The sequence below is a fragment of the Felis catus genome, chromosome X, assembly GCF_018350175.1.
Source record: "Felis catus isolate Fca126 chromosome X, F.catus_Fca126_mat1.0, whole genome shotgun sequence".
NCBI classification, from domain to species: Eukaryota; Metazoa; Chordata; class Mammalia; order Carnivora; family Felidae; genus Felis; species Felis catus.
Genome location: NC_058386.1, coordinates 32,264,995 through 32,290,326, shown reverse-complemented (window position 1 = coordinate 32,290,326; position 25,332 = coordinate 32,264,995). Strand labels below are relative to the sequence as shown.

Here is a 25,332-nt window from a genome sequence, read left to right as displayed (position 1 = left end):
TGGGAGAGCCACCCCCACCCCGCCAGCCTCCTGGCCTCACAAGCCTGGACTGGCTCAGCGCCAGTGAGGAAGTCTCTTCCCCCTGACCCGCTACTCCCTCAGGGCCGCTTCCCGCACTGTCCCCAGCGAAACCGCTCCCCGAAATGCCCGAGTCCAGCATCCCACACCGACCGCCCCGTCCACCCTCCACCTCCCGTGGGAGGTCTCCTCCCGGATGTCTGACAGACACCTCCGGCTACCTCCGAATGACAGAGACAGACACCGGTCAGAGGCACGGCCCTGGAGCTAACTCCTTTAATGTCACGTGCAGACACAAGGCCCGGCCTCCCTCCTCTGTGGGCGGCTTCGGGGTCCGGACGAGGGGGCGTGGGCATCACCACTTCCGAACTCGGGGCCTCCCATCCACCCGACGGGAGGTGGTGTTCTCAAGGAGACCCCTGAGGTGCTGGTTGCTGCCCAGGGCTCGCTGCACGTGCTCCGGGGTGATGCGCATCTTGTGGCTGTCCAGAGCCTCCTTGCCCGCCAGCTCCAGGATGTTGGCCGTCAGGTACTCGAGAACGGCGGTCAGGAAGACCGGGGTGGACGCGCTCAGGCGCGGGGCGTAGCGACCCTCTCGCAGGAGACGCTCCACGCGGCTGACCGGGAATTGCAGCTCGGCTCTCCTGGAGCGGGACACCGCGGGCCTCCTCCGTCTGCGACGGTGCCGACGGCGGCGCCTCCCAGACATGCCGCGTGCTGGGTTGGAACCCGATCGGCCCGGCCTGACCGTCCCGCTGGCCCGAGGGTGGCAGGATGGCGGCGCCGCCTCCTACCAAGTGTGCCCCTCACTGGGCAGGGAGCTGCTTATATGACACCTCCGACATTATGATGTCACTGGTGTCGCTGGTGTCACTGTGCCCTGCTCAGGACTGGCCTGGAAACATCCATGACAGACACCTGGTCTCCCTGTTGACTGCACTGGACCCTCTTTACGAGGGAACTCTTTCTCCTGGCCCTCAACAGTCTGGTACAAACAAGAACGGGAACGTTGCCACTGACACAGTGCTCTGTCTTGAGGACACTCCCCTCCAGGTTACCTGGTCTGGCCTTCCATGGTCTTTGAGCTCTTTGACAGCCCTTTGTAAATTGCCAGTCACGGACACACGTACTGAATGCTTTGTCCAGTAGAGGTCCAAACTCAACCCAATTTTGCCCCCGTTGACACATTTAAAGATTATCAATATTTCTACGTTCTTTGGATTCTCTTCTGGATTGGTTACAATATCCGCCAATTCCTCATCAGTGAAGACTCTTAACACATTTTCATGTTACATCGATATAAAGGTCATGAGTTCACTCTCTTTGAAAATATCTTCTAACTGTTTTGGAGGTCACAGTGATATGCCCACTAGATTCACCTGTCAGAGCCAGATAAAATTCAAAGACAAAAATGTGTACCTCATTCTCAGTTAATACCCAGGGGTGTCTCATTTCTTCTAGGTGAATCCAAAGCACCAAGAGCACTTTGTTGATTTTTTCTAATTTAAATTTTTAATAATTTTAATTTCCTTCTCTGCTAACTTTGTGTTTCTGTTTCATTTTTGTTCATTTACAGCCAATGATTTATTTTTATCGTTAACCAAAATGACTGGCGGGGGGGGGGGGGTGCCTGGGTGGCTCAGTCAGTTAAGCATCCAACTCTTGATTTTGTTTCGGGTCATGAGCTCAGGGTTCACGGGTTCAAGCCCCACGTTGGGCTCCACTCTGGCACTATGGAGCCTGCTTGGGATTCTGTCTCCCTCTCTCTCTGCCCTTCCCCTGCTTGCTCACTCATTCTCTCCCTCTCACAATAAACATTGTTTAAAAAAATGGTTCAGAGTTTGGTTTTAGGATCTGACCATGTGGAAATCTCTCAAAATGAGTCCAAAGAGATCTAGTTTCTTTTGGGTGAAAGACAAAACACAACCTCATTTTCCAGTCTTTGTTCAAATCCATTAAGAACTGCATACTCTCTGAGGGGAGAAGAGCTTTTTGATATCTGGACTGATGAGATTTGCTGTTTCTGTGTTATACTTGACATATGCCTGAAATTATAGGATTGAAGCTATAAGCTCTACTTGTCTGGGCCCATATGTCTCTGTCTTTAATACACAAAGGTCTTCACCTTTGATTGTGTGAGTGTACAATGTTTTCCTACCTCTGGATGATATTAACAGATTATAAAATCTCTTAAATTAAGGGAGCTCTGTTCTTAAATTGCATTTCTAGATAAATAATTGCTTACACACATTGAGTATTTCCAAATTTTCTTGAAAATAAGGAAACCGAACTATGATACTTTAAATGAGGTAGATCTAAACAATATATATTCTCCCAGAAACTAAATCACAACTATTTTAAGATATCAAATTCAATTTAAGTAAATCTTTGGCAAACAGGACTAGTTCAATCGTCTAGATTTAATGAAAACAACTAAGTCCTTTCTCTTTTATCAGTGTTAACTATAACACAAATATGCATTTATCTACTACTCAGGTATGTTCTTCCTAAACTTATAAACTTTTACTGATCACATAAACTGGTGTTAATGTATTTTATGTTTAAGATTATGATATATATATATATATATAAATTTATAATTAACCAAATTGAATCACTGGTTGGACAAACTTCATTCTACAAAGCAATCACGTTTCATAGTATGTCAACGAGAAGATAATTTTTAAGATTTCTAGATAATGCATAACTTTGGACTGATAGTTAATGGGCATTCAATACATACCTAATTTTTTTAATGTTTATTTATTTGAGAGGCAGAGAGAGCAAGTGGGGGAGGAGCAGAGAGAGAGGGACAGAGAGCCCCAAGCAGGCTCACAGAGCCCTATGCAAGACTCTAATGAATTGTGAGATCATGACCTGAGCCGAAACCAAGAGTTGGATGCTTCACTGAATGAGCCACCCAGGCATCCCATAGGTGCCTAGATAATTTTTAAGACAGAATGTTGAAACACTGATAACTAAGTATAATTCTAGTTCGTATATTTTTGCTTCTTATTTGCATAGGCTACAAAGAGGCTCTATTTTTGAGCCTGCCCATGACCATGGTCATTTCTGCCACAGTGAGAAGTTATATAAGTATGTGGCTGAGTAATTCTGGGATAGGTGTGTTCATGAAATCTGCTAAATCCACTAACATGAAAGAAATTCACAATTATTCACCCTGTAGTTTTCACAATAAAATACAAGTGATTTTGCTTAAAAGTTATAACTAACATACATGAGTGAGAGTCCACTAGGAGTTTCAAGATGACGTGGGTTTTTTGTTTCTTTGTTTAAAACAGAATGTTTCTGTTATGGAGTAAAATGGCATGTTGGTTCAGAATATAACAGACAAATTTGAAGGACAAAACCTGAATGCACACAGAATGCTATGGGAGGTTTGCAAAAAGAGAATCTGAAAAGGAACAAAATTAAAAAAAATTTTTTTTTTCCAAATCTGGTTCAGTTCTAATAAGTTTGTTCACAAGAATTTCAAAGAGCTCCTGGACCCTTCAGAATCAAATATTAGTGTTGGAAGACCTAGCCTCAGCATTCAGACAACGAAATAAAAGGCATCCAAATTGGCAAAAAAGAAGTCAAACCTTCACTCTTCACAGAGGACGTGATACTCTACACGGAAAACCCAAAAGTTTCCACCAAAAAACTGTTAGAGCTGCTAGAGGAATTCAGGAAAGTCGCAGGATATAAAATCAATGTATGGAAATCGGATGCATTTCTATACACCAGTAATGAGGCGGCAGAAAGAGAAACGAGGAATTGATCCCATTTATACACTGCTCCAAAAACCTTAATATACTTAGGAATAAACCTAACCAAAGAGGTAAAAGATGTGTACACTGAAAACTATAGAAAGCTTATGAAAGAAATTGAAGAAGACACAAAGAAATGGAAAAACATTCCATGCTCAAGGATTGGAAGAACAAATATTGCTAAAACGTTGATACTACTGAAAGCAATCTACACATTCAATGCAACATTATCAACATAACACCAGCATTCTGGGGTGCCTGGGTGGCTCAGTCAATCAAGTGTCTGACTTTGGCTCAGGTCATGATCTCATGGTCCGTGAGTTCAAGCCCCATGTCAGGCTCTGTGCTGACAGCTCGGAGCCTGGAGCCTGTTTCAGAGTCTATGTCTCCCTCACTCTCTGCACCTCCCCTGCTGCACTCTGTATCTGTCTGTCTCTGTCTCTCTCTTTCACCCTCTCTCTTTGTCTCAAAAATAAATAAACTCTAAAAAAATATTTTTAAGGGGCACCTGGGTGGTTCAGTTGATAAAGCGTCCAACTTCACCTCAGGTCATAATCTCACAGTCCAGGAGTTCAAGTCTCATGTCAGGCTCCGTGCTGACAGCTTAGAGCCTGAATCCGGCTTCATAGTCTGTATCTCCCTTTCTCTCTGCCCCTCCCCCACTTGTGCTCTGCCTCTGTCCCTCTCAAAAACAAATGAATATTAAAATAGTAAAAAGTTAAAGAAATAAAATTTAAAAAAAAAATAACACCAGCATTCTTCCCAGAGCTAGAACAAACAATCCTACAATTTGTATGGAACCATAAAAGACACCAAATGGCTAAAGTAATGTTGAAAAAGAAAAACCAGGGGCACCTGGGTGGCTCAGTCGGTTAAGCATCCAACTTCGGCTCTGGTCATGATCTCACAGTTTGTAGGTTTGAGCCCCGCGTTGGGCTCTGTGCTGACAGCTCAGAGCCTGGAGCCTGTTTCAGATTCTGTGTCTCCTCCTCTCTCTGCCCCTCCCCTGCTCATGCTGTCTCGCTCTGTCTCTCAATAATAAGTAAACGTTAAAAAAACATTTAAAAAAAAGAAAAGAAAAGAAAACCAAAGCTGGAGGCATCACAATCCCAGACTTTAAACTATATTACAAAGCTGCAATCATCAAGACCGTATGGTACTGGCAGAGAAACAGACATAGATCAATGGAAAAGAATGGAGAACCCAGAAATGGACCTACAAATATATGGCCAACTAATCTTCGACAAAGCAGGAAAGAATATCCAGTAGAAAATAGACAGTCTCTTTAGCAAATGGTACTGGGAAAACTAGACAGAAACATGCAGAAGAATGAAAATAGACCACTTTCTTACACCAGACACAAAAATAAATTCAAAATGGATGAAAGACCTAAATGTGAAGCAGAAAACCATCAAAATCCTAGAGGAGAAAATGGGCTGTAACCTCTTTGACCTTGGCCACAGCAATTTCTTATTTGACATGTCGCCAGAGGCAAGGGAAATAAAAGCAAAAATGAACTATTGGTACCTCATCAAGAGAAAAAGCTTCTGCACAGCAAAGGAAACAATCAACAAAACTAAAAAGCAACTGATGGGATGGGAGAAGATATTTGCAAACGACGTATCAGATAAAGGGTTAGTATCCAAAATTTATAAAGAACTTATCACACTCAACACCTAAAAAACAATCCAGTGAAGAAATGGGCAGAAGACATAAACAGACACCTTTCCAAAGAAGACATCCAGATGGCTAACAGACATATGAAAAGATGCTCATCATCACTCATCATCAGGGAAATACAAGTCAACACCACAATGAGATACCACCTCACACCTGTCAGAATGGCTAACATGAACAACTCAGGCAACAACGGATGTTGGTGAGGATGTGGAGAAAGGGGAACCCTTTTACACTACCGGTGGGAATGCAAGCTGGTGCAGCCACTCTGGAAAACAGCATGGAGGTTCCTCAAAAAATTAAAAATAGAACTACCCTACAAGCCAGCAATTGCACTACTAGGTATTTATCCAAGGGCTACAGGTATGCTGTTTCGAAGGGGCACATGCACCCCAATGTTTATAGCAGCGCTATCAACAATAGCCAAAGTATGAAAAGAGCCCAAATGTCCATCAACTGATGGATTAAGAAGATGTAGTGTGTATATATACGTACATATATACACACACACACAATGGAATGCTACTGGGTGATGAAAAAGAATGAAGTGTTACCAATGGTAAGATTCCAATGTGGATGGAACTAGAATGTATTATGCTAAGCAAAGTCAGTAAGAAAAAGACAAATATCATATGATTTCACTCATATGAGGAATTTAAGAAACAAAACAGATGAACAAAGGGGAAGGGAAGGAAAAATAAGATAAAAACAGAGAGAGAGGAAAACTTTAAGAGACTCTTAAATACAGAAAACTGAGAGTTGATGGAAGGGGGGTGGGTAGGGGGATGGGTTAAATGGGTGACAGGCATTACGAAGGGCACTTTTTGGGAGGAGCACTAGCTGTCATATGTATGAGATGAATCACTGGGTTCTACTCCTGAAGCCAAGACTACACTGTATGTTAACTAACTTCAGAATAAAAAATAAAAAATAAATTAAGAAAACACAAATATTATATTGAAGCAATCACAGAATTTAGTTTGTTCTCTGTGAAAAAGGCTAAGTTTCCTTACAGCGTTTGTCACATCTTCTTTTTTAAAGTTTATTTATTTATTTTGAGAGAGAGAGAGAGAGAGAGAGAGAGAGAGAGAGAGAGAAGGGGAAGAGCAGAGAGAGAGGGGGAGAGACAGAGAATCCCAAGCAGGCTCCACGCTGTCAGCACAGTCCCCACCACAGGGCTTATAACTCATGAACTGTGAGATGACGACCTGAGCCAAAAACAAGTGCTGGACGCTTCACCAACAGAGCCACCCAAGTGCCCCAGTGTTAGTTCTTCATAAGTGGTTGTCAAAGATGACCCTTCACCAACAGAGCCACCCAAGTGCCCCAGTGTTAGTTCTTCATAAGTGGTTGTCAAAGATGACCCTTCACCTGTATTAGCTTCCTATGGTGGCTGCAAACAATGCACATTGATTCTCTTCTAGGTCATAAATCTGAAATCGGTTTCACCAGGCTAAAAGCAAGGTGTGAACAGGGCTGCATGACCTTTGAAAGTTCCAAGGTAGAATCCATTTCCTTGCCTTCTCCAGCTTCTAGAGCTGAATTCTTTGCATTTCTTTATTCATGACTTCTTCCTCCATCTTCAAAGCCAGCCATACAGCATCTCGTTTCAGTGGTCACATTGCCTTTTGCTTATGTATTAAAATTTCCCTTTGCTTCCCTTATATAAGGGCACTCCAATTTCTCGGGCCAACCACAATTATCCAGGATAATCTTCCCACCTCAATATCTGTAACTTAAATCTAAAAGTCCCATCTGCAAGAGAGAAAGTAACATCCCCACATTCTAGGGATTAGGACCTGAGTATTTGAGAAAGCCTTATTTCACCCTACCATATTACTCTATACATAGTTTGCCCAAGTAGCAGATTCTGTATCTCACCAGAATATTCCTTTGTTCTGACTTCAACATGCTTGGGAGTATTCTCTTCAAAATAATAATAGCTCTGCATTTCTGAAGTTTTAAGGACTTGTCTACATTTACTTAAATGTTGTCTTGACACTGAATTAGTAGACAGCCAAGCTACAACCATTCACGTTCTCAGGCTCTCATGATTCTACCTTAAGCATGCAAACGTCTAGGCAACTTTTGAGTTTAGCATTCCCAAAATACAATCTAAAATGAAGACTGAAAGAAAATAATACTTTGCATTATCTTTTGCACTTAAAACTGTCTTTGGTTTTAAACTGATTTCTCACAGGGTCCCCAGAAAGTCATAAAGATTTTTCACTTTATAAAAAAAAAGAGAAGTGCTAGAAATGATTGGATTTACCGCACACGTTACTACTGATGAGTTGCACAGAAAATTCTCAAATCAAAACAAGTACTTGGACTTCTCTTTGTTCAATATTAACAGAGAAAATATTAATGTAAGTGTTTAAAATCTTATATATTGTACGGGAAGTCTCTAGAGATTTGTCAATGGTCTCACTATCCATGAGATGTTTCTGATTATCAGAGTCCTGGTGGGGTTTTCTCCAGTGATTTAGGCAACAACACTATAGTATTATCAGACATCATTTATTACTTTTAAATATTTGGTTGCAATCTTCCTTATAAAATTTCAATCTAGCATCTTCTAGGCCAGTGCTTTTCAACTGAGGATGCACATCAGACCTACCTATTATAATGGTTATGTTTTACGTGTCAATTTTGCTAGGCTACGGTGCCGACTCATCTGGCCAAATACAAGTCTAGGTGTTGCTGTGAAGATACTTTTTAAATGAGTTTAACATCTACAATCAGTTGACTATAAGGAAAGGAAATTACCATCACACAATCAGCTGAAAGTCTAAAGAACAAAAACTGAGATTTCTTGGCAAAGAATTTGGCCACACTGTAACGTAGAAATCTGGCCAGAGTTCCCAGCCTGCTGGACTGCCTTACAGAATTAGGACTTGTTAGATCAGATAACCACATGAACCAATCACATGTATATGTACACACATGCAGAGATATAGATATAGATAGATATAGATATAGATATAGATATAGATATAGATATAGATATAGATATAGATATATCCTACTGGTTCAGTTTTTTTTTTTCTGGAGAACTCTAATGCACCAAGGGGATTTTATTAAACTCCATAAGTCTAGAACCGATTCCATACTTTTTTGAAAAAGGGTAACATCATTATGCTTACAGACACTGAGTCAAAAACTCTTTTCTGCCTTTTCTTTTACATATGACAGAAAAAGGTAATTTCACCTGTAGTTGCACTTTTATTGTTATGCCCTCCCACAAGAGTTTTACTTATGAGGATTATCACCAAGTTGATCTCAGCCATAAGTATCTGTCTCCTCCAGTTTGTTATTTTGATTTACACTGATGCTTCCCTGAAGGCCTTATAAGCCATCTACAGCCCAGAGATTTTGCCTTCAGCAACTAAGGATGGTCTCCGAACCATAAAAAAGGACAGTAACTTAGACACCTCAAGAATAAACTCTTAAGCACAGGCTTCCGATGTCATCACATAATCACCTTTAAGACCATGTCAGTGGACAGAGAATCTCAAAAACACCTTATTTGAGGGGGTGGGTTCATGACACAACTATTACAATGCCCAGTGGAAGAAGACCTGGATTTGCAAATTGAAAGGCCTGAACCATAAAATCAGTCCTTGATCCTAACCCTTTCTGAAATAAATACAAGTAAAAGTTCTTGAGAGTTGTTGCTCGTGCTTACCCAGAGATCCAATAAACCCCGACATCTCTGTATCCAAGAGAGTAGCTTCTTTATCCCAGAGGAGAGTATTACACACTTTGTCTCTTGAGGCTCATCTCTCAGCCTATAGTAGCACAGGAGCCCCAACAACAGGTACGAGAACAGGACTGGCATACTCACTGTTCTGCCCATTGGCCATGTGACGTTTGGAGAGTTGAGGGTCAGCTCTGGGCCAGAGTGGCCTCAGCTGTAAAATGGACACCCTAAAAAATAATTCCTGTCCTCTGTGCCCCACTTACCCACTGTCAGTACAGACTTCTGTTGGGAAAAGCTCAGACTGGTAATTGTACACCTTGAGCAGACCTCTGAAACAATTTTGTCCAACCTCCTCATTTTATAGCTGTGGAAGCTGATGCGCCCCCAAGGAAACCACACCCGTGGGAGACCAGAACCTGACTTTCCTCCCTCTTCTGGCACTCTGCTGTCCCAGTATGTCATGAAAGCTCTCTCCTCCACAGTCGAGTTGGTGAATTCCTTTCATCCTATGTGGCAGAACCCAAGCGTCCCACAACGACACTACCTGACCTGCCTCCTTGCCGCCAACCGGTTTCCTTTCGATTTTGTTTAAAAAGATGCAGTGGAGAGAGATTTTCCCCACAGCGATTTCAAAACCCTAAATACATGACGTACCAGTCTTCTGTTTTCATGAAGGACTCTGAAGCAGAAACACTACATGAAACATCAAATACAGGTCCTATTCGAGGCCTTTCCTAGATTTGAAACCATACTCCTTAAAGAATAAGGTAAAATAAATTCACTCTTACAGTGCTATTCAAATGTGATTTAGGGACTGATGTAGATCATTAAATTATGTTACTGATCAGCTACGACCGCTTCGGAAATGGTCGGCATTTAGCGACCTTTACGGCAATCGTGGGTTTTGCCACAACATTTAAGTGAGTGGACTCTTCTTGTTGAACAGAGTATATACTAGTTCAGATGTTGCTGAATTCGAGTGAAGAGTCAAAGGTAAACTCCATTCTAGTCCTAGGAAAATAGGACCACATATCAGTTCACAATCTATCTGAACAACAGAAAATACTGGCCCCATACCAAAGACAACTGTGAGGAGCACTGTGCTGTTCTAATCTATTGAAGGAGAGAACTTTACCCTTCAGAAAACTGGTGTTAGGATGGTGAGGATAACGAACTCAAGCAACTTTAAGAGACGGGACGGTACTGTCAAGGAGTGACGTGGGTCATACATGAGATACAACGGCGAAGGGTGAGCACTGTGGCAAACCAGAGAGGCCCAGTAGTCACGGGACAGCAGCCAGACATCTTCATGTGACAATAAACACGTGTGTGCAGACATGTTGACTTCACCCGAGAAGCCAGTGACTGAGGTTTTTATGTTAAAAATTCTTTATTTTAAATGCTGGCAGCTGATTCATTTTCCTGTAAATACATCACTGTAGGCCTAATGATCCCATCTGCTACCTGCATTCTGGCCACATCCTGTAGGATGTCAGATTGAGGAACTAAGGGAGCCTGGGCCTTCAACCGTCTCTGTTCCCAAAGGCTGTTCTCAGTGGGAGCCCAGCCTAATCCCCATGCCTTGTGCTCATGCCAACCCCGAGCCCACACAACCTTCCAGATTCCCCCAGACTCAACTCTTGGGCTCATCTCTTCTCACACATTATGTTTTCTGCTGTGCTGACCCGTGTCTGACCTCAGCCTATCCTCATACACCTTTGGATCCCAGACCTAGTTTGGCAGCTACACACCCCCCAGCCCCGGACCCCACTCACTCTGGTTTTAGTTTCCCATTCCCAACAGGGCACTGGTCATCAACGGTGTCCTCCCTCCAGGGCCCAAGCTAGAGCTGATCCTTCCTCACCATCCTCCACCTCCTACTTTTTTGAAATGCACAAAGGGCCTAAACTTGGTGGCTCATTCTTTCCCAGGAGCAGTGATTCCCCCTCTCCACCTGCCTCCCCTGAGTGGAGGATTCCTGTGCACGTGTAGGAGGGGGATTTGGCAGGGGCTGCATTTACACCCATCCTGTACTGGCCCTGGCCCCCATGTTTCCTGTGAAATCCACAAGCATAGCTGAAGCACAGTTCTTTTTTTTAAATTTATTATTTATCGAGAGAGAGAGAATGAATGAATGAATGAATGAATGAATGAATATATGAATGAATCCCAAGCAGGCTCCATGCTGTTAGCACAAAGCCCAACATGGGGCTCCGTCCCAAGAACCATGAGATTATGACCTGAGCTAAAACCAAGAGTCAGCCGCTTAACTGGTTCAGTCACCCAGGCTCCCCTGAAGTACAATTCTTAAAGGGATGGCAGTATTGCTCTGCCTGATTGTCCCATGCCCCTGTGACCACAGAGGGCTTGCCAACACAGGGTCATTAAACCTTCAAATTCCACTTTGGACACCAGACAGTGTGAAGGAGCCCAGGAAGTCTGGCTCCCTACAGGTGTCACAGAGACCATTAGTGTGGATTACTGCATGGACTGTAAAGTGACCACCTGACCACACAGGTCTGCTAACCCAACATGGTTTATCCACCTACTCTCACCTCTCTGGCCTTAATGTTTATTTTCGAGAGAGAGAGAGAGAGAGAGAGAGAGAGAGAGCAAGCAAGCAAGGGAGGGGCAGAGAGAGAGGGAGACACAGAATCCGAAGCAGGGTCCAGGTTCTCAGCTGTGGGCACAGAGCTGGATGTGTGGCTCAAAACCACGAACCGTGAGACCATGACCTGAGCCAAAGTTGGACGCTTAACAGACTGAGCCCCTGAGGTGCTCCTCTCTGGCCTTTATAAATTCCTTTGCTGGGCCTTCTGGTGAAGTACCCAGGGGACTATTTTGTGCTAAAACAAGCCAAAGCCATGAGCCAAATCAACTGCTTCTAAAAATCAGACAGCTTTTTAACCAACATATCAAAATCTTAGCACACTGACTGATTCCCTTGCATGATCCACCCTGGAGGCAGTCCCTGTTGGCTGAAGGACACTGAAATATGAGAAACCATGCCCTGGTCACAAAGAAACTCAACTTCAGGGATGAGGTGGCAATGTGGGTGCTATCCTGTAACCAGGTGAAGGCGAATCTCCACCTGCAACTGTGAGACAGAGAGAGAGAGAGAGAGAGAGAGAGAGAGAGAGAGAGACAGAGAGAGAGATACCTGCTTGCTACTCAAATGAACACAGGGGTAACAGTTGAGCTTGGCTAAGGCAAAGAGGGCTTCCTGGCTCTCTACAGTAAATCACAACTTGGAAAGGCAGACATCTTGACAGTGAGGTTTCTGTAACTGTTTGGTTGAATGGCATTGTGGAGCAAGAAAAGTTTGTTGGATTTGTACGAGCACATATTCAAATCAGCTCTAAACACAACCCTGACACTATTATTGTCAGGACACTCCTATGAAGTAGGTAAAGGCTAAGCCAACACCATACTTTAAAAGATGGTGGCAGGAAGCAGAGAGAGGGTGAGTCCCCAGGCAGAGGGGAGCAGAGAGGAAACCAGGCTGAGGCCTGTCTGGTTCCTGGGTGTACCTCTGGCTGCTTCCTCTGCGTGGCACTCTGTCTCTCCCCAAGGTTCAGCAGGCTGCGGTCTCAGCCAGTGGCCCAGGCCCCCGGCCATCGCGTGAGATCCAGGCCAGGGGCACCTGGGGAAGCACGCCTAAGCATGTGGTCTACAGAAAGGGAGAGACGTGCAGCTACGCACTCAGGGCGCACCCTGTGCCGGGCGCTGCGCTATGCGCCAGTTGACAGGCACGCAATGACTTAATCTTGGCAAAAATCCAAAGATGGGGGAACCCTTATTATCCCCATTTCACACAGGAAAGTGCTTTCCAGAGGCAACAGAGGAGTGTCCCACATCACACGGCCACAAAGTGGTGAACTGGGATGGCCAACCCAGCTCCTCTGATCCCTTTGTCGACGCTGCCTAGGCAACCTCTGACCAGCCCTCTGTGACAGTCCAGGGGGCTGCAGGGGGGGGTGGGGTCTTGAGGACATGATGAACCGGAGAAAATATTAAATGTTGACAGTCACAGGAAGGGGAAAGACTGCCAGAACACTTGACGTGACAACTCTTTTTAACCCAAAACACCACAAGAGTCTTTGTAAGAACTGTATGTCCTCCCGAGTCCAGCACTCGGGACAGAACTTACACGGAACACACTGGTACCTCTCCAAACACGTATTCAGCCCCTGATAACTCTATGTTGCTCCATCAAGTATCTGATCGTAGACGGGTTAGGTGTTTCATGGAGAATGAGATTACTACAGGAGTTTGTAATGGAGTATATTTCTAAATAAATCTATTAACAGTAACCATTAAGAACTTCATAGGATTGGGACACCTGGGAGGCTCAGTCAAGGGTCTGACTGTTGGTTTTGGCTCAGGTCATGATCTCACAGTTCCCGGGATGGAGCCCCGCATCGGGCTCTGCGCCGGTGGTAGGGAGTTCCCTTGGGATTCTCCCTCTCCCTCTCGTTCAGCCCCTTCCCTGTATGCTCTCTCTCAAAATAGAGAAACATTAACAAATGGTTTTTAAAAAGAACGTCTAGGATCGCATGTCTTAGGCCAGATGCTACCTTTCATAGTACTATACGGGTGACCAGTGTCCGCGAGCGACGGCGGAAGGATATACTCCACAGAGGACCGCAGCACTGGCTAAGAATCCCTACCTCGAGCCCCTTTTTGGAATGAGGCGGGGTATAAGGCCATCGAATCAACCTGAGCATAGTTCCTTCTACGTGTACCTCTTCACGGTTTCCCCGTCGCTCCTCAATCTTCACGCGAAGCCCTGGCCCGTTAAGTGCGTGTCGGCTGCTAGGCCACCCTCTCCACCCACCCCCACTGCCATCACCTCCTGACTTCCACATGGTCTCCGGTCAGGAATAAGGCCTGTGGCCCCTCAGTCGTGGTCTTCAGCCCCCACCCTCCTTCTGGGCATTCAACATGCCTGGGAGAGCCACCCCCACCCCGCCAGCCTCCTGGCCTCACAAGCCTGGACTGGCTCAGCGCCAGTGAGGAAGTCTCTTCCCCCTGACCCGCTACTCCCTCAGGGCCGCTTCCCGCACTGTCCCCAGCGAAACCGCTCCCCGAAATGCCCGAGTCCAGCATCCCACACCGACCGCCCCGTCCACCCTCCACCTCCCGTGGGAGGTCTCCTCCCGGATGTCTGACAGACACCTCCGGCTACCTCCGAATGACAGAGACAGACACCGGTCAGAGGCACGGCCCTGGAGCTAACTCCTTTAATGTCACGTGCAGACACAAGGCCCGGCCTCCCTCCTCTGTGGGCGGCTTCGGGGTCCGGACGAGGGGGCGTGGGCATCACCACTTCCGAACTCGGGGCCTCCCATCCACCCGACGGGAGGTGGTGTTCTCAAGGAGACCCCTGAGGTGCTGGTTGCTGCCCAGGGCTCGCTGCACGTGCTCCGGGGTGATGCGCATCTTGTGGCTGTCCAGAGCCTCCTTGCCCGCCAGCTCCAGGATGTTGGCCGTCAGGTACTCGAGAACGGCGGTCAGGAAGACCGGGGTGGACGCGCTCAGGCGCGGGGCGTAGCGACCCTCTCGCAGGAGACGCTCCACGCGGCTGACCGGGAATTGCAGCTCGGCTCTCCTGGAGCGGGACACCGCGGGCCTCCTCCGTCTGCGACGGTGCCGACGGCGGCGCCTCCCAGACATGCCGCGTGCTGGGTTGGAACCCGATCGGCCCGGCCTGACCGTCCCGCTGGCCCGAGGGTGGCAGGATGGCGGCGCCGCCTCCTACCAAGTGTGCCCCTCACTGGGCAGGGAGCTGCTTATATGACACCTCCGACATTATGATGTCACTGGTGTCGCTGGTGTCACTGTGCCCTGCTCAGGACTGGCCTGGAAACATCCATGACAGACACCTGGTCTCCCTGTTGACTGCACTGGACCCTCTTTACGAGGGAACTCTTTCTCCTGGCCCTCAACAGTCTGGTACAAACAAGAACGGGAACGTTGCCACTGACACAGTGCTCTGTCTTGAGGACACTCCCCTCCAGGTTACCTGGTCTGGCCTTCCATGGTCTTTGAGCTCTTTGACAGCCCTTTGTAAATTGCCAGTCACGGACACACGTACTGAATGCTTTGTCCAGTAGAGGTCCAAACTAAACCCAATTTTGCCCCCGTTGACACATTTAAAGATTATCAATATTTCTACGTTCTTTGGATTCTCTTCTGGATTGGTTACAATATCCGCCAATTCCTCATCAGTGAAGACTCTTAACACATTTTCATGTTACATCGATATAAAGGTCATGAGTTCACTCTCTTTGAAAATATCTTCTAACTGTTTTGGAGGTCACAGTGATATGCCCACTAGATTCACCTGTCAGAGCCAGATAAAATTCAAAGACAAAAATGTGTACCTCATTCTCAGTTAATACCCAGGGGTGTCTCATTTCTTCTAGGTGAATCCAAAGCACCAAGAGCACTTTGTTGATTTTTTCTAATTTAAATTTTTAATAATTTTAATTTCCTTCTCTGCTAACTTTGTGTTTCTGTTTCATTTTTGTTCATTTACAGCCAATGATTTATTTTTATCGTTAACCAAAATGACTGGCGGGGGGGGGGGGGTGCCTGGGTGGCTCAGTCAGTTAAGCATCCAACTCTTGATTTTGTTTCGGGTCATGAGCTCAGGGTTCACGGGTTCAAGCCCCACGTTGGGCTCCACTCTGGCACTATGGAGCCTGCTTGGGATTCTGTCTCCCTCTCTCTCTGCCCTTCCCCTGCTTGCTCACTCATTCTCTCCCTCTCACAATAAACATTGTTTAAAAAAATGGTTCAGAGTTTGGTTTTAGGATCTGACCATGTGGAAATCTCTCAAAATGAGTCCAAAGAGATCTAGTTTCTTTTGGGTGAAAGACAAAACACAACCTCATTTTCCAGTCTTTGTTCAAATCCATTAAGAACTGCATACTCTCTGAGGGGAGAAGAGCTTTTTGATATCTGGACTGATGAGATTTGCTGTTTCTGTGTTATACTTGACATATGCCTGAAATTATAGGATTGAAGCTATAAGCTCTACTTGTCTGGGCCCATATGTCTCTGTCTTTAATACACAAAGGTCTTCACCTTTGATTGTGTGAGTGTACAATGTTTTCCTACCTCTGGATGATATTAACAGATTATAAAATCTCTTAAATTAAGGGAGCTCTGTTCTTAAATTGCATTTCTAGATAAATAATTGCTTACACACATTGAGTATTTCCAAATTTTCTTGAAAATAAGGAAACCGAACTATGATACTTTAAATGAGGTAGATCTAAACAATATATATTCTCCCAGAAACTAAATCACAACTATTTTAAGATATCAAATTCAATTTAAGTAAATCTTTGGCAAACAGGACTAGTTCAATCGTCTAGATTTAATGAAAACAACTAAGTCCTTTCTCTTTTATCAGTGTTAACTATAACACAAATATGCATTTATCTACTACTCAGGTATGTTCTTCCTAAACTTATAAACTTTTACTGATCACATAAACTGGTGTTAATGTATTTTATGTTTAAGATTATGATATATATATATATATATAAATTTATAATTAACCAAATTGAATCACTGGTTGGACAAACTTCATTCTACAAAGCAATCACGTTTCATAGTATGTCAACGAGAAGATAATTTTTAAGATTTCTAGATAATGCATAACTTTGGACTGATAGTTAATGGGCATTCAATACATACCTAATTTTTTTAATGTTTATTTATTTGAGAGGCAGAGAGAGCAAGTGGGGGAGGAGCAGAGAGAGAGGGACAGAGAGCCCCAAGCAGGCTCACAGAGCCCTATGCAAGACTCTAATGAATTGTGAGATCATGACCTGAGCCGAAACCAAGAGTTGGATGCTTCACTGAATGAGCCACCCAGGCATCCCATAGGTGCCTAGATAATTTTTAAGACAGAATGTTGAAACACTGATAACTAAGTATAATTCTAGTTCGTATATTTTTGCTTCTTATTTGCATAGGCTACAAAGAGGCTCTATTTTTGAGCCTGCCCATGACCATGGTCATTTCTGCCACAGTGAGAAGTTATATAAGTATGTGGCTGAGTAATTCTGGGATAGGTGTGTTCATGAAATCTGCTAAATCCACTAACATGAAAGAAATTCACAATTATTCACCCTGTAGTTTTCACAATAAAATACAAGTGATTTTGCTTAAAAGTTATAACTAACATACATGAGTGAGAGTCCACTAGGAGTTTCAAGATGACGTGGGTTTTTTGTTTCTTTGTTTAAAACAGAATGTTTCTGTTATGGAGTAAAATGGCATGTTGGTTCAGAATATAACAGACAAATTTGAAGGACAAAACCTGAATGCACACAGAATGCTATGGGAGGTTTGCAAAAAGAGAATCTGAAAAGGAACAAAATTAAAAAAAATTTTTTTTTCCAAATCTGGTTCAGTTCTAATAAGTTTGTTCACAAGAATTTCAAAGAGCTCCTGGACCCTTCAGAATCAAATATTAGTGTTGGAAGACCTAGCCTCAGCATTCAGACAACGAAATAAAAGGCATCCAAATTGGCAAAAAAGAAGTCAAACCTTCACTCTTCACAGAGGACGTGATACTCTACACGGAAAACCCAAAAGTTTCCACCAAAAAACTGTTAGAGCTGCTAGAGGAATTCAGGAAAGTCGCAGGATATAAAATCAATGTATGGAAATCGGATGCATTTCTATACACCAGTAATGAGGCGGCAGAAAGAGAAACGAGGAATTGATCCCATTTATACACTGCTCCAAAAACCTTAATATACTTAGGAATAAACCTAACCAAAGAGGTAAAAGATGTGTACACTGAAAACTATAGAAAGCTTATGAAAGAAATTGAAGAAGACACAAAGAAATGGAAAAACATTCCATGCTCAAGGATTGGAAGAACAAATATTGCTAAAACGTTGATACTACTGAAAGCAATCTACACATTCAATGCAACATTATCAACATAACACCAGCATTCTGGGGTGCCTGGGTGGCTCAGTCAATCAAGTGTCTGACTTTGGCTCAGGTCATGATCTCATGGTCCGTGAGTTCAAGCCCCATGTCAGGCTCTGTGCTGACAGCTCGGAGCCTGGAGCCTGTTTCAGAGTCTATGTCTCCCTCACTCTCTGCACCTCCCCTGCTGCACTCTGTATCTGTCTGTCTCTGTCTCTCTCTTTCACCCTCTCTCTTTGTCTCAAAAATAAATAAACTCTAAAAAAATATTTTTAAGGGGCACCTGGGTGGTTCAGTTGATAAAGCGTCCAACTTCACCTCAGGTCATAATCTCACAGTCCAGGAGTTCAAGTCTCATGTCAGGCTCCGTGCTGACAGCTTAGAGCCTGAATCCGGCTTCATAGTCTGTATCTCCCTTTCTCTCTGCCCCTCCCCCACTTGTGCTCTGCCTCTGTCCCTCTCAAAAACAAATGAATATTAAAATAGTAAAAAGTTAAAGAAATAAAATTTAAAAAAAAAATAACACCAGCATTCTTCCCAGAGCTAGAACAAACAATCCTACAATTTGTATGGAACCATAAAAGACACCAAATGGCTAAAGTAATGTTGAAAAAGAAAAACCAGGGGCACCTGGGTGGCTCAGTCGGTTAAGCATCCAACTTCGGCTCTGGTCATGATCTCACAGTTTGTAGGTTTGAGCCCCGCGTTGGGCTCTGTGCTGACAGCTCAGAGCCTGGAGCCTGTTTCAGATTCTGTGTCTCCTCCTCTCTCTGCCCCTCCCCTGCTCATGCTGTCTCGCTCTGTCTCTCAATAATAAGTAAACGTTAAAAAAACATTTAAAAAAAAGAAAAGAAAAGAAAACCAAAGCTGGAGGCATCACAATCCCAGACTTTAAACTATATTACAAAGCTGCAATCATCAAGACCGTATGGTACTGGCAGAGAAACAGACATAGATCAATGGAAAAGAATGGAGAACCCAGAAATGGACCTACAAATATATGGCCAACTAATCTTCGACAAAGCAGGAAAGAATATCCAGTAGAAAATAGACAGTCTCTTTAGCAAATGGTACTGGGAAAACTAGACAGAAACATGCAGAAGAATGAAAATAGACCACTTTCTTACACCAGACACAAAAATAAATTCAAAATGGATGAAAGACCTAAATGTGAAGCAGAAAACCATCAAAATCCTAGAGGAGAAAATGGGCTGTAACCTCTTTGACCTTGGCCACAGCAATTTCTTATTTGACATGTCGCCAGAGGCAAGGGAAATAAAAGCAAAAATGAACTATTGGTACCTCATCAAGAGAAAAAGCTTCTGCACAGCAAAGGAAACAATCAACAAAACTAAAAAGCAACTGATGGGATGGGAGAAGATATTTGCAAACGACGTATCAGATAAAGGGTTAGTATCCAAAATTTATAAAGAACTTATCACACTCAACACCTAAAAAACAATCCAGTGAAGAAATGGGCAGAAGACATAAACAGACACCTTTCCAAAGAAGACATCCAGATGGCTAACAGACATATGAAAAGATGCTCATCATCACTCATCATCAGGGAAATACAAGTCAACACCACAATGAGATACCACCTCACACCTGTCAGAATGGCTAACATGAACAACTCAGGCAACAACGGATGTTGGTGAGGATGTGGAGAAAGGGGAACCCTTTTACACTACCGGTGGGAATGCAAGCTGGTGCAGCCACTCTGGAAAACAGCATGGAGGTTCCTCAAAAAATTAAAAATAGAACTACCCTACAAGCCAGCAATTGCACTACTAGGTATTTATCCAAGGGCTACAGGTATGCTGTTTCGAAGGGGCACATGCACCCCAATGTTTATAGCAGCGCTATCAACAATAGCCAAAGTATGAAAAGAGCCCAAATGTCCATCAACTGATGGATTAAGAAGATGTAGTGTGTATATATACGTACATATATACACACACACACAATGGAATGCTACTGGGTGATGAAAAAGAATGAAGTGTTACCAATGGTAAGATTCCAATGTGGATGGAACTAGAATGTATTATGCTAAGCAAAGTCAGTAAGAAAAAGACAAATATCATATGATTTCACTCATATGAGGAATTTAAGAAACAAAACAGATGAACAAAGGGGAAGGGAAGGAAAAATAAGATAAAAACAGAGAGAGAGGAAAACTTTAAGAGACTCTTAAATACAGAAAACTGAGAGTTGATGGAAGGGGGGTGGGTAGGGGGATGGGTTAAATGGGTGACAGGCATTACGAAGGGCACTTTTTGGGAGGAGCACTAGCTGTCATATGTATGAGATGAATCACTGGGTTCTACTCCTGAAGCCAAGACTACACTGTATGTTAACTAACTTCAGAATAAAAAATAAAAAATAAATTAAGAAAACACAAATATTATATTGAAGCAATCACAGAATTTAGTTTGTTCTCTGTGAAAAAGGCTAAGTTTCCTTACAGCGTTTGTCACATCTTCTTTTTTAAAGTTTATTTATTTATTTTGAGAGAGAGAGAGAGAGAGAGAGAGAGAGAGAGAGAGAGAGAGAAGGGGAAGAGCAGAGAGAGAGGGGGAGAGACAGAGAATCCCAAGCAGGCTCCACGCTGTCAGCACAGTCCCCACCACAGGGCTTATAACTCATGAACTGTGAGATGACGACCTGAGCCAAAAACAAGTGCTGGACGCTTCACCAACAGAGCCACCCAAGTGCCCCAGTGTTAGTTCTTCATAAGTGGTTGTCAAAGATGACCCTTCACCAACAGAGCCACCCAAGTGCCCCAGTGTTAGTTCTTCATAAGTGGTTGTCAAAGATGACCCTTCACCTGTATTAGCTTCCTATGGTGGCTGCAAACAATGCACATTGATTCTCTTCTAGGTCATAAATCTGAAATCGGTTTCACCAGGCTAAAAGCAAGGTGTGAACAGGGCTGCATGACCTTTGAAAGTTCCAAGGTAGAATCCATTTCCTTGCCTTCTCCAGCTTCTAGAGCTGAATTCTTTGCATTTCTTTATTCATGACTTCTTCCTCCATCTTCAAAGCCAGCCATACAGCATCTCGTTTCAGTGGTCACATTGCCTTTTGCTTATGTATTAAAATTTCCCTTTGCTTCCCTTATATAAGGGCACTCCAATTTCTCGGGCCAACCACAATTATCCAGGATAATCTTCCCACCTCAATATCTGTAACTTAAATCTAAAAGTCCCATCTGCAAGAGAGAAAGTAACATCCCCACATTCTAGGGATTAGGACCTGAGTATTTGAGAAAGCCTTATTTCACCCTACCATATTACTCTATACATAGTTTGCCCAAGTAGCAGATTCTGTATCTCACCAGAATATTCCTTTGTTCTGACTTCAACATGCTTGGGAGTATTCTCTTCAAAATAATAATAGCTCTGCATTTCTGAAGTTTTAAGGACTTGTCTACATTTACTTAAATGTTGTCTTGACACTGAATTAGTAGACAGCCAAGCTACAACCATTCACGTTCTCAGGCTCTCATGATTCTACCTTAAGCATGCAAACGTCTAGGCAACTTTTGAGTTTAGCATTCCCAAAATACAATCTAAAATGAAGACTGAAAGAAAATAATACTTTGCATTATCTTTTGCACTTAAAACTGTCTTTGGTTTTAAACTGATTTCTCACAGGGTCCCCAGAAAGTCATAAAGATTTTTCACTTTATAAAAAAAAAGAGAAGTGCTAGAAATGATTGGATTTACCGCACACGTTACTACTGATGAGTTGCACAGAAAATTCTCAAATCAAAACAAGTACTTGGACTTCTCTTTGTTCAATATTAACAGAGAAAATATTAATGTAAGTGTTTAAAATCTTATATATTGTACGGGAAGTCTCTAGAGATTTGTCAATGGTCTCACTATCCATGAGATGTTTCTGATTATCAGAGTCCTGGTGGGGTTTTCTCCAGTGATTTAGGCAACAACACTATAGTATTATCAGACATCATTTATTACTTTTAAATATTTGGTTGCAATCTTCCTTATAAAATTTCAATCTAGCATCTTCTAGGCCAGTGCTTTTCAACTGAGGATGCACATCAGACCTACCTATTATAATGGTTATGTTTTACGTGTCAATTTTGCTAGGCTACGGTGCCGACTCATCTGGCCAAATACAAGTCTAGGTGTTGCTGTGAAGATACTTTTTAAATGAGTTTAACATCTACAATCAGTTGACTATAAGGAAAGGAAATTACCATCACACAATCAGCTGAAAGTCTAAAGAACAAAAACTGAGATTTCTTGGCAAAGAATTTGGCCACACTGTAACGTAGAAATCTGGCCAGAGTTCCCAGCCTGCTGGACTGCCTTACAGAATTAGGACTTGTTAGATCAGATAACCACATGAACCAATCACATGTATATGTACACACATGCAGAGATATAGATATAGATAGATATAGATATAGATATAGATATAGATATAGATATAGATATAGATAGATATATCCTACTGGTTCAGTTTTTTTTTTTCTGGAGAACTCTAATGCACCAAGGGGATTTTATTAAACTCCATAAGTCTAGAACCGATTCCATACTTTTTTGAAAAAGGGTAACATCATTATGCTTACAGACACTGAGTCAAAAACTCTTTTCTGCCTTTTCTTTTACATATGACAGAAAAAGGTAATTTCACCTGTAGTTGCACTTTTATTGTTATGCCCTCCCACAAGAGTTTTACTTATGAGGATTATCACCAAGTTGATCTCAGCCATAAGTATCTGTCTCCTCCAGTTTGTTATTTTGATTTACACTGATGCTTCCCTGAAGGCCTTATAAGCCATCTACAGCCCAGAGATTTTGCCTTCAGCAACTAAGGATGGTCTCCGAACCATAAAAAAGGACAGTAACTTAGACACCTCAAGAATAAACTCTTAAGCACAGGCTTCCGATGTCATCACATAATCACCTTTAAGACCATGTCAGTGGACAGAGAATCTCAAAAACACCTTATTTGAGGGGGTGGGTTCATGACACAACTATTACAATGCCCAGTGGAAGAAGACCTGGATTTGCAAATTGAAAGGCCTGAACCATAAAATCAGTCCTTGATCCTAACCCTTTCTGAAATAAATACAAGTAAAAGTTCTTGAGAGTTGTTGCTCGTGCTTACCCAGAGATCCAATAAACCCCGACATCTCTGTATCCAAGAGAGTAGCTTCTTTATCCCAGAGGAGAGTATTACACACTTTGTCTCTTGAGGCTCATCTCTCAGCCTATAGTAGCACAGGAGCCCCAACAACAGGTACGAGAACAGGACTGGCATACTCACTGTTCTGCCCATTGGCCATGTGACGTTTGGAGAGTTGAGGGTCAGCTCTGGGCCAGAGTGGCCTCAGCTGTAAAATGGACACCCTAAAAAATAATTCCTGTCCTCTGTGCCCCACTTACCCACTGTCAGTACAGACTTCTGTTGGGAAAAGCTCAGACTGGTAATTGTACACCTTGAGCAGACCTCTGAAACAATTTTGTCCAACCTCCTCATTTTATAGCTGTGGAAGCTGATGCGCCCCCAAGGAAACCACACCCGTGGGAGACCAGAACCTGACTTTCCTCCCTCTTCTGGCACTCTGCTGTCCCAGTATGTCATGAAAGCTCTCTCCTCCACAGTCGAGTTGGTGAATTCCTTTCATCCTATGTGGCAGAACCCAAGCGTCCCACAACGACACTACCTGACCTGCCTCCTTGCCGCCAACCGGTTTCCTTTCGATTTTGTTTAAAAAGATGCAGTGGAGAGAGATTTTCCCCACAGCGATTTCAAAACCCTAAATACATGACGTACCAGTCTTCTGTTTTCATGAAGGACTCTGAAGCAGAAACACTACATGAAACATCAAATACAGGTCCTATTCGAGGCCTTTCCTAGATTTGAAACCATACTCCTTAAAGAATAAGGTAAAATAAATTCACTCTTACAGTGCTATTCAAATGTGATTTAGGGACTGATGTAGATCATTAAATTATGTTACTGATCAGCTACGACCGCTTCGGAAATGGTCGGCATTTAGCGACCTTTACGGCAATCGTGGGTTTTGCCACAACATTTAAGTGAGTGGACTCTTCTTGTTGAACAGAGTATATACTAGTTCAGATGTTGCTGAATTCGAGTGAAGAGTCAAAGGTAAACTCCATTCTAGTCCTAGGAAAATAGGACCACATATCAGTTCACAATCTATCTGAACAACAGAAAATACTGGCCCCATACCAAAGACAACTGTGAGGAGCACTGTGCTGTTCTAATCTATTGAAGGAGAGAACTTTACCCTTCAGAAAACTGGTGTTAGGATGGTGAGGATAACGAACTCAAGCAACTTTAAGAGACGGGACGGTACTGTCAAGGAGTGACGTGGGTCATACATGAGATACAACGGCGAAGGGTGAGCACTGTGGCAAACCAGAGAGGCCCAGTAGTCACGGGACAGCAGCCAGACATCTTCATGTGACAATAAACACGTGTGTGCAGACATGTTGACTTCACCCGAGAAGCCAGTGACTGAGGTTTTTATGTTAAAAATTCTTTATTTTAAATGCTGGCAGCTGATTCATTTTCCTGTAAATACATCACTGTAGGCCTAATGATCCCATCTGCTACCTGCATTCTGGCCACATCCTGTAGGATGTCAGATTGAGGAACTAAGGGAGCCTGGGCCTTCAACCGTCTCTGTTCCCAAAGGCTGTTCTCAGTGGGAGCCCAGCCTAATCCCCATGCCTTGTGCTCATGCCAACCCCGAGCCCACACAACCTTCCAGATTCCCCCAGACTCAACTCTTGGGCTCATCTCTTCTCACACATTATGTTTTCTGCTGTGCTGACCCGTGTCTGACCTCAGCCTATCCTCATACACCTTTGGATCCCAGACCTAGTTTGGCAGCTACACACCCCCCAGCCCCGGACCCCACTCACTCTGGTTTTAGTTTCCCATTCCCAACAGGGCACTGGTCATCAACGGTGTCCTCCCTCCAGGGCCCAAGCTAGAGCTGATCCTTCCTCACCATCCTCCACCTCCTACTTTTTTGAAATGCACAAAGGGCCTAAACTTGGTGGCTCATTCTTTCCCAGGAGCAGTGATTCCCCCTCTCCACCTGCCTCCCCTGAGTGGAGGATTCCTGTGCACGTGTAGGAGGGGGATTTGGCAGGGGCTGCATTTACACCCATCCTGTACTGGCCCTGGCCC

General features: G+C 43.6%; 2 protein-coding genes across 2 annotated transcripts; both read right to left on the bottom strand.

Annotated features, from left to right (window-relative positions):
• Nucleotides 1-265: 265 nt before the first annotated feature.
• On the bottom strand, nucleotides 266-831 carry LOC123383324 (histone H2A-Bbd type 1-like). Its single transcript, XM_045050533.1, has one exon. It carries the CDS (start codon nucleotides 725-727, stop codon nucleotides 374-376), a length of 354 nt encoding a protein of 117 aa, XP_044906468.1. The 5' UTR covers nucleotides 728-831; the 3' UTR covers nucleotides 266-373.
• Nucleotides 832-14,382: 13,551 nt separating this feature from the next.
• Nucleotides 14,383-14,948, bottom strand: LOC123383323 (histone H2A-Bbd type 1-like). Its single transcript, XM_045050532.1, has one exon. It carries the CDS (start codon nucleotides 14,842-14,844, stop codon nucleotides 14,491-14,493), a length of 354 nt encoding a protein of 117 aa, XP_044906467.1. The 5' UTR covers nucleotides 14,845-14,948; the 3' UTR covers nucleotides 14,383-14,490.
• Between the last annotated feature and the right edge of the window lie 10,384 nt (nucleotides 14,949-25,332).